Raw genomic sequence first — 14016 nt, 5'->3', positions numbered from 1 at the left:
TTGCTCAGACTGGAGTGCAGTGATGCAATCCTCACTGCAACCTCTGCCTCCCGGGGTTGGAAGTGATTCTTATGCCTCAGCCTCCTAAGTAGCTGGGACTCCTAAGCAGCTGCGAGCCACCAGCTAATTTTTGTATTTTAGTAGAGACACAGTTGGGCCACACTGGCCAGGCTGGTCTTGACCTCTTGACCTCAAGTGATCCACTTGAGGTCTCCCAAAGTGCTGGGATTATATATGTGGCCACCCAGGCCTCAGGACTCCTTTAAACGTGCCCTCCTCTGTGAGCCTCTTCCCAACAATTCCTGTCTCTCTTATCCAATCCTGGGTCAGCCTCTTTTTAATCTGTTTAAAACTATATCACTCAGAAGGTATTCAGCATATACTTATTTAAATGAATTGAAAGTCATATGAGCAGCACGGACTTACTACTTTGAAAACCACATCATTAGAAACCTATCACCTTGGAAGTTCTGCGCATTCCAAATGAAGAATATACTAAACCACTCAGAGGGAAATAGTTATTAACCATTTTACTCCAAAAGATTAAAATACCATGGTCCTTCCCTTGTTTCAGCTGGTCTGGGTCTTAAAAAGACTTTGGGAAAACCCACTCTACCCTCCTCTAGCAGCAAGTCAAGTCCCATAGTCTGCCAGGAGGTTCTAACCACTGTCCTACCTCTTTCAACAAGGAACAAGCCCTAGATTTTTACTGTTTCTAAAAATATGCAGCTTTTAAATATATCCATCATTTTGGTGCTCTCTACTGCAGAGCTTAATAAAAGCAAAGCCACTGAAATTCAGGAGATGTCACAGCTCAAAGTACTCCTGTGTCAAGCAGGAATGTCTGGGCATGACTGACGGCATAATTTCCCCACAGAACAATAGTCTTGTCCTACGTCAAGGAAACATACATAAAAACACACAAAGTTCCCACAAATAAGATCCTCTGTGTTTTAGCTAGAACGGCAACAGTGATCTTTGAGGATGTTTTTTTCTTTTATAAGAATGTACTTGAAGCCGGGAATTTGATACCAGCCTGGGCAACAAAGTGAGACCTTCCACAAAATTTTTTTTTAAAAAAAGTACCAGGCTTAGTGGCACATGCTTAAAGTCTCAGCTACTCAGGAGACTAAGGTGGAGGATCTCTTGAGCCCAGGAGGTTGCGGCTGCAGTGAGCTGTGATTGCACCATGGCACTCCAACTGAGTGAGGCCATATGTTAAAAAAAAAAAAAAGGAATGTAATACCACTGTCATGAAAATAATGGTTTTTCTCCATTAAAAAAATTATTTTGCGAGGCAGGCGGATCACTGGAGGTCAGGAGTTCAAGACCAGCCTGGCCAACGTGGCGAAACCTCGTCTCTAACAAAAATACAAAAATTAGCTGGGCATGGTGGCGCATGCCTATAATCCCAGCTACTAGGGAGGCCGAGGCAGGACAATCGCTTGAACCTGGCAGGCGGAGGTTTCAGTGAGCGGAGACTGCGCCACTGCACTCCTGCCTGGGAAACAGAGCAAGCCTCTGTTTCAAAATAAATAAACAAAAGGTAAAAAAATTATTTTGCTTTCATGTTCACATGTAATAGCTAGCTGAGCTATACCTTGACACCTGAACAACCCCAAGCCCCTTTATCCTAAATTCTCGTCTTAGGCCAAGGTCCAGTGTTTGGTTCATTTCCCTCATCTGAGACAGACTTGGTCAATAACAGGTAGTACAGGAAATAGTGCTGATGCTATGCCGGAGGCCCACACTGCCTTTATTTTAACCCCCACCAAAAACCCTTGGGCAACTGGTACGAGTCAATGATTCACCAAATCCCAACTCTAAGCTTTACTGGATGTCCTTAAACTCCCCTTGTGGTTGCTCAGAGATCAATGATTAGCTGTCACCACCTCACAGGAATCTGGCACACTCCTGTTTCTCAAAAGGGGCCCTGAAATCGAGCACTCCACTGCTCAGGTGGAACCTGCTGAATTTTAATAGATGTACATACAGTTGCAAAACTTAGAGAGGCAGGGCTTCTGCAGTGGATAATTGTGTACTAGACCTTGGGAATCCCAGGGAATGAGAAGGTTTCAGTGAACCCATTATCTTATCTTATTACACGTCAGACTCCAAAAGAAGGGGAACTAGGAAACCAAATGACTCAATGCTGGTAGAAACAAATGCAAGGCCCCCAGCCTTCTTTATAAGCACTCTACCCTGCTAGGAAACTGATGAAAGCCAGCCACAGACACGACGCCCTGGAGAACTCAGTACCTGAGCCAGACCCTGAGGTGGAGAGATCATAGACAAGATCCTGGAGCGTCTTGTCTTTGGAGAGGCACATCTCACATGAGGGATCTTCCATGTCCAGTCTCTGGCGGTTGTGATAGACACGCTGATGATAGTTAATGACAAGGAAAACAATGATGATGATGAGGAACAGGAGGAACACCGGGCCGGCGATGATGCCTACCAGCTCCACCGGACCCCACATGGATGGGTGTTCAGGCTCCTTGAGGTGACCTGGTTGTCAAGCGAGAGAGGAGAGGGAAAGAATGAGGAGTAAAAACAAGAGAAAGAATAAAAACACCTCCCTCAAAGTGAAGAGTGAAAAAGACCCTTTTCCCTCTCTATGTGTTCAGCCTCCTTTGATCTCTCTGATCTTCCTGGGCTAGTCTGTCTGCCTAGATGCTCTCAAATGTCCAACTTCTTTAGTTAAGGCACCCCTTCCCACAGTCAAACCCACAACCCACTTTGTAATCTCCCACCACTTCATTGTACTATCCCCACCTCAGGCCCCTACACAGATACCAGTTTATGCTCTTTAACTCACCACAGCTCCTCCAAGCTCTGCTCTAGTTTCTCTCCTTCTCCTGTGGGCTTCGCAGTAATACTTCCTGAATGGTAGACTTGCAAAAGGGTGGTATGTGGTGTGTCTCAGCTTTGGTCACTGGCCTTTTCCTATTCTGGTTCCTCTTCACATCTGACCATCACCCTCCCGAGGAGTCCCCTTCGAGCCGCTCTGGGGCCATCTCTTTCCGGATCTGTCCCACAGTGGAAGAACCAGCAGGGATCCCCAAGGATCCTGCACCGCTGCCTATGGCTGCTCAGCCACTACCGAAAACACAGCTGGCACCTCTGGGACTAACTTGAAAATCTGCTTCCTCACCCACTAATCTACAAAAGCAACTTCTGAGAAACCCCAGCCTGTGTCACCTTGGGAAACATCCATCCAAAAGGCATCTTTATCGTCAAATCAAGTGATTGGGAAAGAGTAGGAAAAAAAAAAAAAAAAAATCAAACAACGTGGTGCCCTCCCCCCAAGCTAAGCGACTAGTCCAACGAGGGCGTGCACTCACCACTGGGCACCCTCAAGTCGATCCTGTTGCAGTAGTCAGTGTAGCAGCAGTGGGTGTTGCGCAGGTCCTCCGAGCTGAGGCAGTAGAAGGGCTTCCCAGCAGGGACCAGCTCCACTTTGGGGATGCAGGTGCGCACATGGTGCTCCATCCCATCCAGGTTGAAAATGGAAACCATGCAGGCCCCATCTGTCTCACACGTGTAGTTGGCCTGGAGGCAGTTGGTGCACGCACACAGCAGAGCTGCAGGAAATTGGGGAGCAGACATTGACATCAATGGTGAGATCTTTTCCAGGTCCTTTTCCCAACTTAGAATATAATCCCTTAGCATACTTGATGTTCCAAAACCGAGTTTTTATGGAGATGGAGCCAAAAAGATATCTTTAACTGGGCACAACTTCACCTGTTTATTTAGCTCACAAACAACGCTTTTGAGGCTCCATTATTATCCTCTAAGTGCTCCACTTTATGCCTGTGAGAGACGGAGGAACTATCTTTTCTTCAAATTGAGATGCCTGACAAGAGGAAAGCATCTTCCTTTTGGAGAATGTGGGGCTGCCCCCACTTCATGCAGAGCCACCTAGGGTTCCTGGAGCCATCACCAGCCCTATCTCCCCCAGCAGGAACCAAGCACGCCCACGGCTTCCTGCAGCATGCATGCTCTCACACATTCTTTTGCTGCAATGCTTTTTTCCTGCCTCATCTTACAAATCCTTCAAAATTCAACTCAAATGTCACTTCTTTTGAAAAGCTTTCCCTGACCACTCTATTATCATCCTCCTGCCTTTAGTCCAAGTCAGGTGCCTCTCTCATTCACGAGGGGCAAAAAGGATATCCTCCAAAGAGGAGGACTTGAGTGCCTCCCTCGTGAAGTTATTGTGAGGACTAAGTGAGATAATGCATTAAAAGTGCACTTAACCCATCCTGAAAGGCCCCTGGACAGCATGCACATGCATGCGCACAGGCACACACACACACAGACACACACATGCAATTTCTTTCAAATAGGCACTGTACACAATCACCTCTGGGATTAATGAGTTTTGCTGGGTAAGTATCATACATAAGTGTGTCCCATTTGACAGAAAATTACTGCAAATGAATTTGGCGCCTCTGAAAGCCTCTTCGGCAGCCCTGAAATCTGAAATCCTTTATTTATTCAACTAACAAGAATAGCACAGACAGGAGCTGGCTCTCCCCAACACTGTCTCCCATGAGACTAACCTAGCTCTGACCTCTTGGAATGGGCAGGAGTGTCGCTTTGCCCACCAGAACACTGAGGTTGGGGCTTGGAAGTGCTGAACGAAGCACTCTCACAGTGGGGGCTGGAGGTGGTGCGGCCCACACGAGTCCCAGATTGCACACTAAGTAAATACTATCTGGATAACAAATGGGAATGCATTCACACTATGGCCCCTAGAGATGAGACACTTATGGGCAGTCCCATGAAAAGCTACCCTGTCATAACTCACGGATTTAGCTGTAAATAGTCTATCTTTGTCTCTTCCTCCAATATTCTGAAAGGCATCTCTTGGCTTTTCAAATCCAAAGACAGATTCTAAATATCTCAGTGCCCAACCCCTCCTTCCTCAGGCTTTCTATAAATGAGGCGATTCCTTGCTAGTCCCACCCAAGGAAACCAAGGAGGCAGCCCTGGCAGGTGGAGAGACAGCGTAGACAGTGCAGATCTTCACTCATGGCCTGTTGTATTTTCTCACGTTGCATCAGATCCCTTTCTTCTGGGAGCAATTCCAAAACATGCAGCCTCTTGCTTAAGAGTTTGGGTAGTGTTATTTCTTAAAGGCAGAGCGTTTAAAGTAGATGCCTATTAGACTAGGATCCAAATCATAAAAGAGATTTTAAAAGTAAATGTCTCCTGAATTCTAACCCATTTAGACATACAAAAAAAGACTAAGGAATCTCTTTATTTTTCCTTCCAAAAACCTTTGTTTGCGCCCTCTTATTCTTTCTGCTTTTACATTTACTTCCGAAACTCTCAGAATACTTGATCCAAACCTCTTTTACTCATGCTGGAATCTTGTTAACTCAAGAAAGCTAACTCTCGTTCCCCTTTGTGGCAGTGGGGACATTCAGGCACTTTAAAAGAGGTTCCCTGTGGAGAGCATACCTCTCAATATTTGTGTTGTGATGTCCAGCAAAGAGAACAACATTGGTTCTATTTTGGGAAGCAAGAAGGGAAAACTAACAACTTCAAGAGAGGACTATTCTGAGCACAGTGAGGCACACAAACCCAAACCCACAGTTGCCTTTCAGAAAAGCGCTCACTCCATAGCCCACCAATTAGAGGGACTGAATAGTCAGGAGCTTCTGCTTCCAGATATTTATGCTCCTCTCGTTAGTTCACAACCTCTTTCACAGTGATTCATTCTGGAGAACGAACACACCCACACGTGGCTCATTATTTTTGGGAAGTACTTAAACAATCTTGGTGTAAGACAGGAAAGAACAAAAGTGGTGAAATCTATGCTAGACAGGACATGGAACGGAACTGGGGGCTGGGCCATGTGGGTTTGTGATAAGGCGCTGGGTGAGTCCCTGAGCCTATCTGAGCCTCAACTGCCCAACAGGAAAACACTATTTATCTTACAGAGATGGTATGAAGATTAGCCAAGCATCTGCTAAGTGCTCTGGGTCCTCTGAGAAAGGCCACTCTACACATATCTGAGTAGAGTAACCACGTATTTTACAGAGTGAGAAGTCTGAAGAAGACATATTTTTAAGATAACCACCACCGCTCCGCATTCCCCTGAAAGGTTACAATTACCATCACTAGGAGCCACAGTGGGTATTACAGCAGGAACAGGTCAGAAAGGCTCAAATGTCAGCTTTAATATTAACCACATGACCTTGAGCAAGGTATTAACCTTCTTGCACCCATTTCCTAATCTGTAAAGTGGGGCTGTGAATAATTATAGTCATCTGTCACTTAACAACCGGGACACGCAGCGTTAGGCAATTTTGTTGCTGTGTAAACCTCACAGCGAGTACTTACACAAACCTAGATGGCACAGTCTACATGGTGCAGCCTCTTGCTTCTAGGCTACAAACCTGTACAGTATGTAACTACTGAATACTGTAGGCAATTGTAACATCGTATTTGTATCTAAACATAGAAAAGGTAAAGTAAAAATACAGCATTATAATCTTATGGGACTACCATCATACAGCAGTGTGGTCCATCATTGACCAAAATGCTGTTATGTGGCACATGACTGTATTTCACGGGGCTATGTAGGAATCACATGAAGTAATGTATCTCTATTTTTTAGAGACAGAGTTTAGCTATGTTGCCCAAGCTGGACTTGAACTCCTAGGCTCAAGGGATCCTCCAGTCTCAGCTTCCTGAGTAGCTGGAACTACAAGCATGTGCCACCACGCCCAGCTAATAGACTTTTTAAAGTACTTAACAACTAGTAGCTATTCAATAAATATCAATCCCCCCTCAATGTAAAACCTAAAAACAAAGCCAAAACCACCACCCAAGTAAAAATGTCTCCTTAACCACTAATTAGGAAGTGGCAAGTTTCAGTAAGAAACTGCTATTCAAGCCTCAACAATACCGGTAACCAGTTGCTTTGACCAAGTCATTTAACCTCTTTCAACCTCATTTTTCTCACGATTAACCAGAAAGAAGGGACTGAACTATACGACCTCTAAAATCCTTTCCAGCTATGTTTGAATCTAGCTTTGTTTTTAAATTTACTTTGTTTGATCACTGACCCAACATGGACAATTCTGCTTTCTTTTATATTGCCTTTTCCTAAACATCTTTTAATGATAGACATTTTGGCTAGTTTCTGTTAACATTCATTTTCCACTGAAACAAAGTGATAAATTATAAAAACATCTAAATTTACTGTAAACCTTAGTTCATTAAATTACACACACCAAATTCAATTCTCTTTGATAAGCTAAATCTGGACTAATGATAACAGCCTCTTAGAATCTGTTTCATAGTGACTCATCGGGTTAAAAATTCTACACACCATGTATATAAACAACACATACCTAAAACTCTCCTTGTTCCAAGACGGAAGAATTACGTAGTAGAAATAACACAGTTCAGAAAAACAAATCACAGAAGTAACAAAATCACTTCTTGCATAAACAAGTTAGGAAGTGGTCAGAACAAAACCCCTACTAGCATAGACTTTTGTCATTAACAAGTTAGGCAAATCTAAACTTAAGACAAAACCATGTTGGCAGGGTTTGAACATGGTTCCAAAGTATGATTCGAAGGTGGTTTGTGGTAGGATGTAAATGCAAATTTGATTCATGAGACAGGCTGTGTTTTGAGTAAGGCTGACAAGTTCCAGCCTGGGCAGACTGTCTAGCTCCGTATTACAGAGGTGCCTAACACAGCTGGGTCTCAGAAAAGACAGGCCACTCAGTGATGCCATAGCCCAGCTAAGAATTCTCAAAAACGGCCATACAGGGTCAGACTCACAGCCACTTAGCCCAATATCCCATCTCAGACCCTCACCAGGGAGAGTGCAGTGTGATTGCATCCTCCATGAAAGGGAAGAGGCACAGCACACAACATCCAAGTTTGTCCTAACAGGTGAAGGTCCAGGAGTGTACCTAAAACTTTTTTGAAGCTATAGTAATTACGAACTTGAACTTAATTACTACCTGTGGATAATAAATTTCATAAATTTAGTACTGTTTGTGAAGCACTGTCCTGTTTAGGTATACTAGACCTGACTCTCTCAAATTTCAAGGGGCAACCTTCTAGTTCTGCCCTTACTCTTCGTGATTTTATGATCTGATCATAAACTGCTTCTCAGTATTCCTTCCAGATGAGAAATTCACCAGACAGGCCAAAGTAATAAGAATAGCCTAATACAACCATGATTATTTTAATTATTCCTCCCCGGCCCTTATCCCAACCCCCTCCAGTTTCTTTGGGCTAGAACAAAGAGCACAACTCTACACAACCGACTGCAGGATCAGAGACACCAGTTTTACATTTGGGTAGGATGTTTTCAGCTTGTTTCCCATAATAAAACACTGTTTATGGCTATGCTGTGTTATTGTATCAAGAGTTTTCACATTCATTCTCTCCTGTGATTCCCAGAGGAACTCAGGAGCTGAGGCAGGTATAGCTGTCCCACTTGATGGACAGTAACGCCTCAGAGAAGTTAAGGGGCTCACAAGTGGTAAACCAGTAAAACCATGGAGCACCATCTCCAACTCAGGTCTCTAGGCTCTAAGCCTGATCTTTTCTCCACAACACCACACAGCATTCTACCACACTCTTTCTGACAACGCCTGGCACACAGAGCCACAGGGCCATGGCCGCACTAGGAACACCTTCATGTGATCAGACTCAGCACCCTACAAATATCATTCATATCACTCTGAACACATTCTTACCCTCCCCGTATCAAATGCATTGTTGGTTTTCTGACCAAAGAGCCTTACCATGTCTTCCTGCAGTTCATCTCCAGGGATTTAGTGTGTTACAGCCTGTTATACCTCCTCAGTAGTTAGGACTATAAGTGTACCCCACTACACTGGCTAAGATAGTTCTTCATACACATTGTAAATTCCTTTAATCCCTTTGTGACTTTGAAATAACTACCTCTACAGACTTTATTAGGGTCTTTCAAAGTCCAAACCAAGTCTTTCTCTTTATTCACATGCATACTTACCTCTGTAAAAAAATTCCAAATTATTAGCTTGCCTGGACTTTAGAGAAACTATATTGCCTGCCACCTTCTCTCTAGTGGGTAGTATGTTTTCTTAGGTTCAGTGGCCCTAACTTTTATTATAGGTCTCACCAGCATAGCAACCAGGTTCTCCTTGGAAATCTCTTTCCAACCATTTGTGCATAGATTAAAACAACCATTTAATCTATGCACTAGGAACACGGGCAGGGCAGCAGGGACAGCTTGTCTCTGCTCCACAACGTCTGCGTCTTCAGGTGGAAGACTCCAAGGCTGGGGGCTGGAATCATCTGAAGGCTTATTCACACTTGCATCTGGCTCATGATGCTGGCTGTTGGCTGGGGGTCTTCATTCTTGATGTGGTCCTCTCCAAGTACAGGATGAGCATCCTTTATCCAAAATGTTGGGACCAGAAATATTGCAAACTTCTGATATTGGGGGATTTTAGAATATTTGCATATACATCTCGCTGGGCATCCCTCATGTGAAAATCTGAAATCCAAGATTCTCCAATGAGCATTTCTTTCGAGCACATTGGTGCTCAAAAAATTTTGGAATTTGGAGCATTTTGGATTAGGGATGTTCAACCCGTAATCCCTTTGTATGGGTTAGCTTAGCATCCTCAGCATGACAAGCTGCCCTTCCCCAAGGCAAGATCCCAAAAGGAGCGAACCTGGCAGAAACTGTATCCTTCTAACAGCCTAGCCTTAGACACCACAGAGCATCACATTCACCATATACCACAGATCAAATCAGTCAAGCCTCCACCTAAATTCAAGGGAGGGACGGGGTAGGCCCCACCTGTTGGAAGGAGTGTCATAGTCACACAGTAAGAAAAACATGTGGGATGGGAAATACAGTGGCAGTCATTTAGGAAATACAATTTGCCGGGCGCGGTAGCTCAAGCCTGTAATCCCAGCACTTTGGGAGGCCGAGGCGGGTGGATCACGAGGTCAAGAGATCGAGACCATCCTGGTCAACATGGTGAAACCCTGTCTCTACTAAAAATACAAAAAATTAGCTGGGCATGGTGGCGCGTGCCTGTAATCCCAGCTACTGAGGAGGCTGAGGCAGGAGAATTGCCTGAACCTAGGAAACGGAGGTTGCGGTGAGCCGAGATCGCGCCATTGCACTCCAGCCTGGGCAACAAGAGTGAAACTTCCATCTCAAAAAAAAAAAAAAAAAAAAAGGAAATACAATTTGCCACAAAGACCCACTTATGAGGTCTAAAACATCCCATATATTTATCACTACTTAACTTCAGAATAAAATAACATTCATTGCAAACCAACTATGAATATAAGATTGGTTTCAAACTTTTAACTACCTCAAGAGGTATTTAACATCTGCAACTTGTCCACTTCAAAATAATTTGGGCTTATGTGTTCCCACAGCATGCTTCTCAATACAAATGGAAGAAATAATTTTTTTCTTCTTTTTTTTTTGAGAAAGAGTTTTGCTCTTGTTGCCCAGGCTGGAGTGCAATGGCACAATTTCGGCTCACTGCAACCTCTGCCTCCCGGGTTCAAGCGACTCTCCTGCCTCAGTCTCCCAAATTGCTGGGATTACAGGTGCCCGCCATCATGCCCGGCTAATTTGGGGTTTTGCCATGTTGGCCAAGCTGGTCTCGAACTCCTGACCTCAGGTGATCTACCCGCCTCAGCCTCCCAAAGTGCTGGGATTACAGGCATGAGTCACTGTGCCCGGCCAGAAATAATTCTTTTAGTTTCCCTGCTACCTCCTCTATCACTGAGAGCACCTTTAGGGAGATATAATTACATAGTGATTAACAGCCTCAGCTCTGAGGTCAGACAGCCTAAGTTTAAATCCTGGTGCTCACTGGACTCAGCTGTCCAATTAGAAAATGGAGAAAACAAGAGAATCAACTTCATAGGGCGGATATGAGGAATAAGATAATCATACATAAAGCTCTTAGCCAAGTGCCTATACAGTTAAATGTACAATTTAAATGCTAGAGATTCCTACTAGCACCAGCCACTGATTCTCTAGCAGGTTTCGCCCAAACTTTAATGCCTTTAATGTTTTTAAATGCCTTTAATATTTTGTCATTGGTACTGGAATCTTCTGCAAGTTATATTTTACATTGAAGTTTCCTACAATATCATTATTACACCTAAAATAACTGACATAGTCCTAATATCATCAAATATCCAGTCAGTGTTCAAAAATCCTTTATTATCTTGAAAAATTTAACAGCTGGCTCAAATCTAGATCCAGGAAGGGTGTGGTGGCTCACACCTGTAATCCCAGCCCTTTGGGAGGCTGAGGTGGGAGCATCTCTTGAGCTCAGGAGTTCGAGATTGACCTGGCCAACATAGTGAGACCCTGTTTCTACAAAAAGTAAAAAAAAAATCAGCTGGGTGTGGTGGTATGCACTTGTTGTCCCAGCTACTCAGGAGGCTGAGGTGGAGGGACTGCTTGAGCCCAGGAGGTTGAAGTTGAAGTGAGCTGAGACTCCACCACTGCACTCCAGCCTGGGCAACAGGGCTAGGCTCTGGCTCAAAAAAATGAAATAAAAATCCAGATCTAAATGATGTTCTTTCACTGTACTTGGCTGAGAGATCTCCTAAATATCTTTTAATCTATAGGTTTCCCCGTTGTGCTATTATTTTTCCTTGTAAGTTACCTGTTTAACAATCTAGGCCATTTGTTCTGCAGCTTCCCATAGTCTGGATTTTTTGGGTTGACTCTCCAAGGTGTCATTTAATATGTTCCTCTCTCCTCTGTAAGCTATTTTCTATAAGCTATTAGAGAAGCTACTATATCTTATTTTCTATAAGCTATTAGATCTAGAGGTTTGATCTGATTTAGGCTCAAATTTCTGGCTAGAATACTAACAACTAATGAATACCATCCTTACTATCCCTCGCAAGGCACAGAACTTCCTGCTGTCTCTTTTGGTGATGTTAATTCTTTTTTTTTGAAACTTTTCCTCTTCTACTTTTCCAGGTCCTGTGTAGGCATTCCCTCCACCGCCACACTCCCCTCCGCCAACCCCAACACCTTTAGATACACAGATTTTGGCACACACACATTTTTAGTCTAGAAAAGACGAAGTATTCCCCCTTCCAGAGTACTTGAAATTTACTCTGTACTCAATTTCATCCAATATGCAAGATCAAATTCAGTGTATTTCCTTAAATAGTTCCAGGAATTCAAGGCTGCGATGAGCTATGCACACACACCACCATACTCCAGCCTGGGTGACAGAGCAAGACTCCTTCTCTAAAAAAACATAACTTAAAAAAAATCAACAAAATTGGACAAAGGACCTGAACAGACATTTCTCCAAATACACAAATGGCCTACAAGCACACAAAAAGATGTTCAACATCATCATCTCTAATATATTGCAAATTCAAATGCAAAGCAAAACCACAATGAGATACTACTTCATACCCACTAGGAAGGCGATAAAAAAATGAAAAAGAAACTTAGTTAAGTGTTGGTGAAGATTTAGAGAAACTGGAACGCTTGGTATATTGCTAGTAGGGACATAAAAGGGTACAACTCCTGTGGAAAAAAGCTTGATGGTTCCTTAACAAGTTACACCTAGAATTACCCTATAACACAGCGATTCTACTCCAAGGCATATAAACAAAATAACTGAAACAAGTGTTTAACCACACACTTGTACATGAATATTCTCCACAGTACTATTCACAATAGCCAAAAGATACAAACCACCCCAAATGTCCATCAAATGATGAACGGATAAACAAAATGTGGCATATTTATGATGGAATATTATTCAGCCATAAAAAGAAACTACTGATAAATGCTATAATATAGATGAACCTTGAAAACATTATATTACAAGAAAGAAGCCACATATTAAGATTCTATGATATGAAATGTTGGCTGGGTGCAGTGCCTCACGCCTATAATCTCAGCACTTTGGGAGGCCAAGGCAGGTGGATCACTTAAGGTCAGGAGTTCAAGACCAGCCTGGCCAACATGGTGAAACCCCGTGTCTACTAAAAATACAAAAAAATCAGCTGGGCATGATGGCACATGCCTGTAATCCTAGCTGCTCAGGAGGCTGAGGCTGGAGAATCACTTGAAACTGGGAGGCGGAGGTTGCAGTGAGCTGAGATCATGCCATTGCACTCCAGCCTGGGCAACAGAGCGAGACTTTGTCTCAAAAAAAAAAAAAATACATAAAATAAAGAAAAATTAAGAATAGATTAGTGGTGATGGTTTGCACATTATGAAGGTACTTAACGCTACAGAATTGTACAATTAAAATAGTACATTTTCCGTTATACATATTTTACCACAATTTAAAACTACCATAAATCCCTATTTGCAAAACAACATTTACAATATAGTCTCAGTAACAAACACAAAAAGCCTACAGTGTTTTTCAAACTGTCTTCTTCCTGAATCTCTAGACTCTCCACCACGTCCATGAATCTCCGAACTCGCAAAGTGAGTTTTCACTTTTCATCGTTTTCACTTTTCACCTTTTTCTCACTGGTATCTAGCATGGCATCTGGCAAATAGCACTGTGCTCAATAAACCTCACTCAACAGATCTCAGCCTAGTAATTTCAGGGAAGAGGAGGGACTGTGCCCAAGTTGCTCAGCTTTTACTCACTTTATAAACATTTCTACATTTTCATTTTTAAGAATTCCACTGTTATTCTAAAAACAAAGACAATTGTTAATAGCTACTGATCTAGACAACTGCCAAAATGTTTATGAAAACCTGAATCAGGTTAAAAAAAGTCTGGCACTAAACTGTTCACAAAATAGAGGCAATGTTTGGCTTTGTTTGGCTTTCTTCTGGGGTGGGAATGCAATAAGTAGGAACTGATACTGAACTAGCAGAGTTCTAACTAGCCTAAATAGAAAAATCTTGCAGCAGTAAAGCAATCACATGCTATTGGTTGAAAGAAAAAAAGACCCAAGTTACATTTTCACCTTTTACAATCATCAAAATTAGATTTAAAAAAATACATT

General features: G+C 43.0%; 1 protein-coding gene across 1 annotated transcript in view; it reads right to left on the bottom strand.

Annotated features, from left to right (window-relative positions):
* ACVR1B (activin A receptor type 1B) overlaps window positions 1-14016 on the bottom strand; it is a 41779-nt gene that overhangs the window by 18158 nt on the left and 9605 nt on the right. Inside the window, exons 2-3 of the mRNA XM_017545856.2 lie at window positions 3345-3584; window positions 2260-2508 (exon numbers count right to left, since the gene is read on the bottom strand). Of these exons, the coding sequence (XP_017401345.1) occupies window positions 2260-2508; window positions 3345-3584 (489 nt within the window). The remainder of the gene's footprint in view (window positions 1-2259; window positions 2509-3344; window positions 3585-14016) is intronic.

Source organism: Cebus imitator, unplaced genomic scaffold, assembly GCF_001604975.1.
Source record: "Cebus imitator isolate Cc_AM_T3 unplaced genomic scaffold, Cebus_imitator-1.0 Scaffold181, whole genome shotgun sequence".
In the NCBI taxonomy this organism is placed as follows: Eukaryota; Metazoa; Chordata; class Mammalia; order Primates; family Cebidae; genus Cebus; species Cebus imitator.
This window is presented reverse-complemented; position numbering and strand designations above follow the sequence as displayed.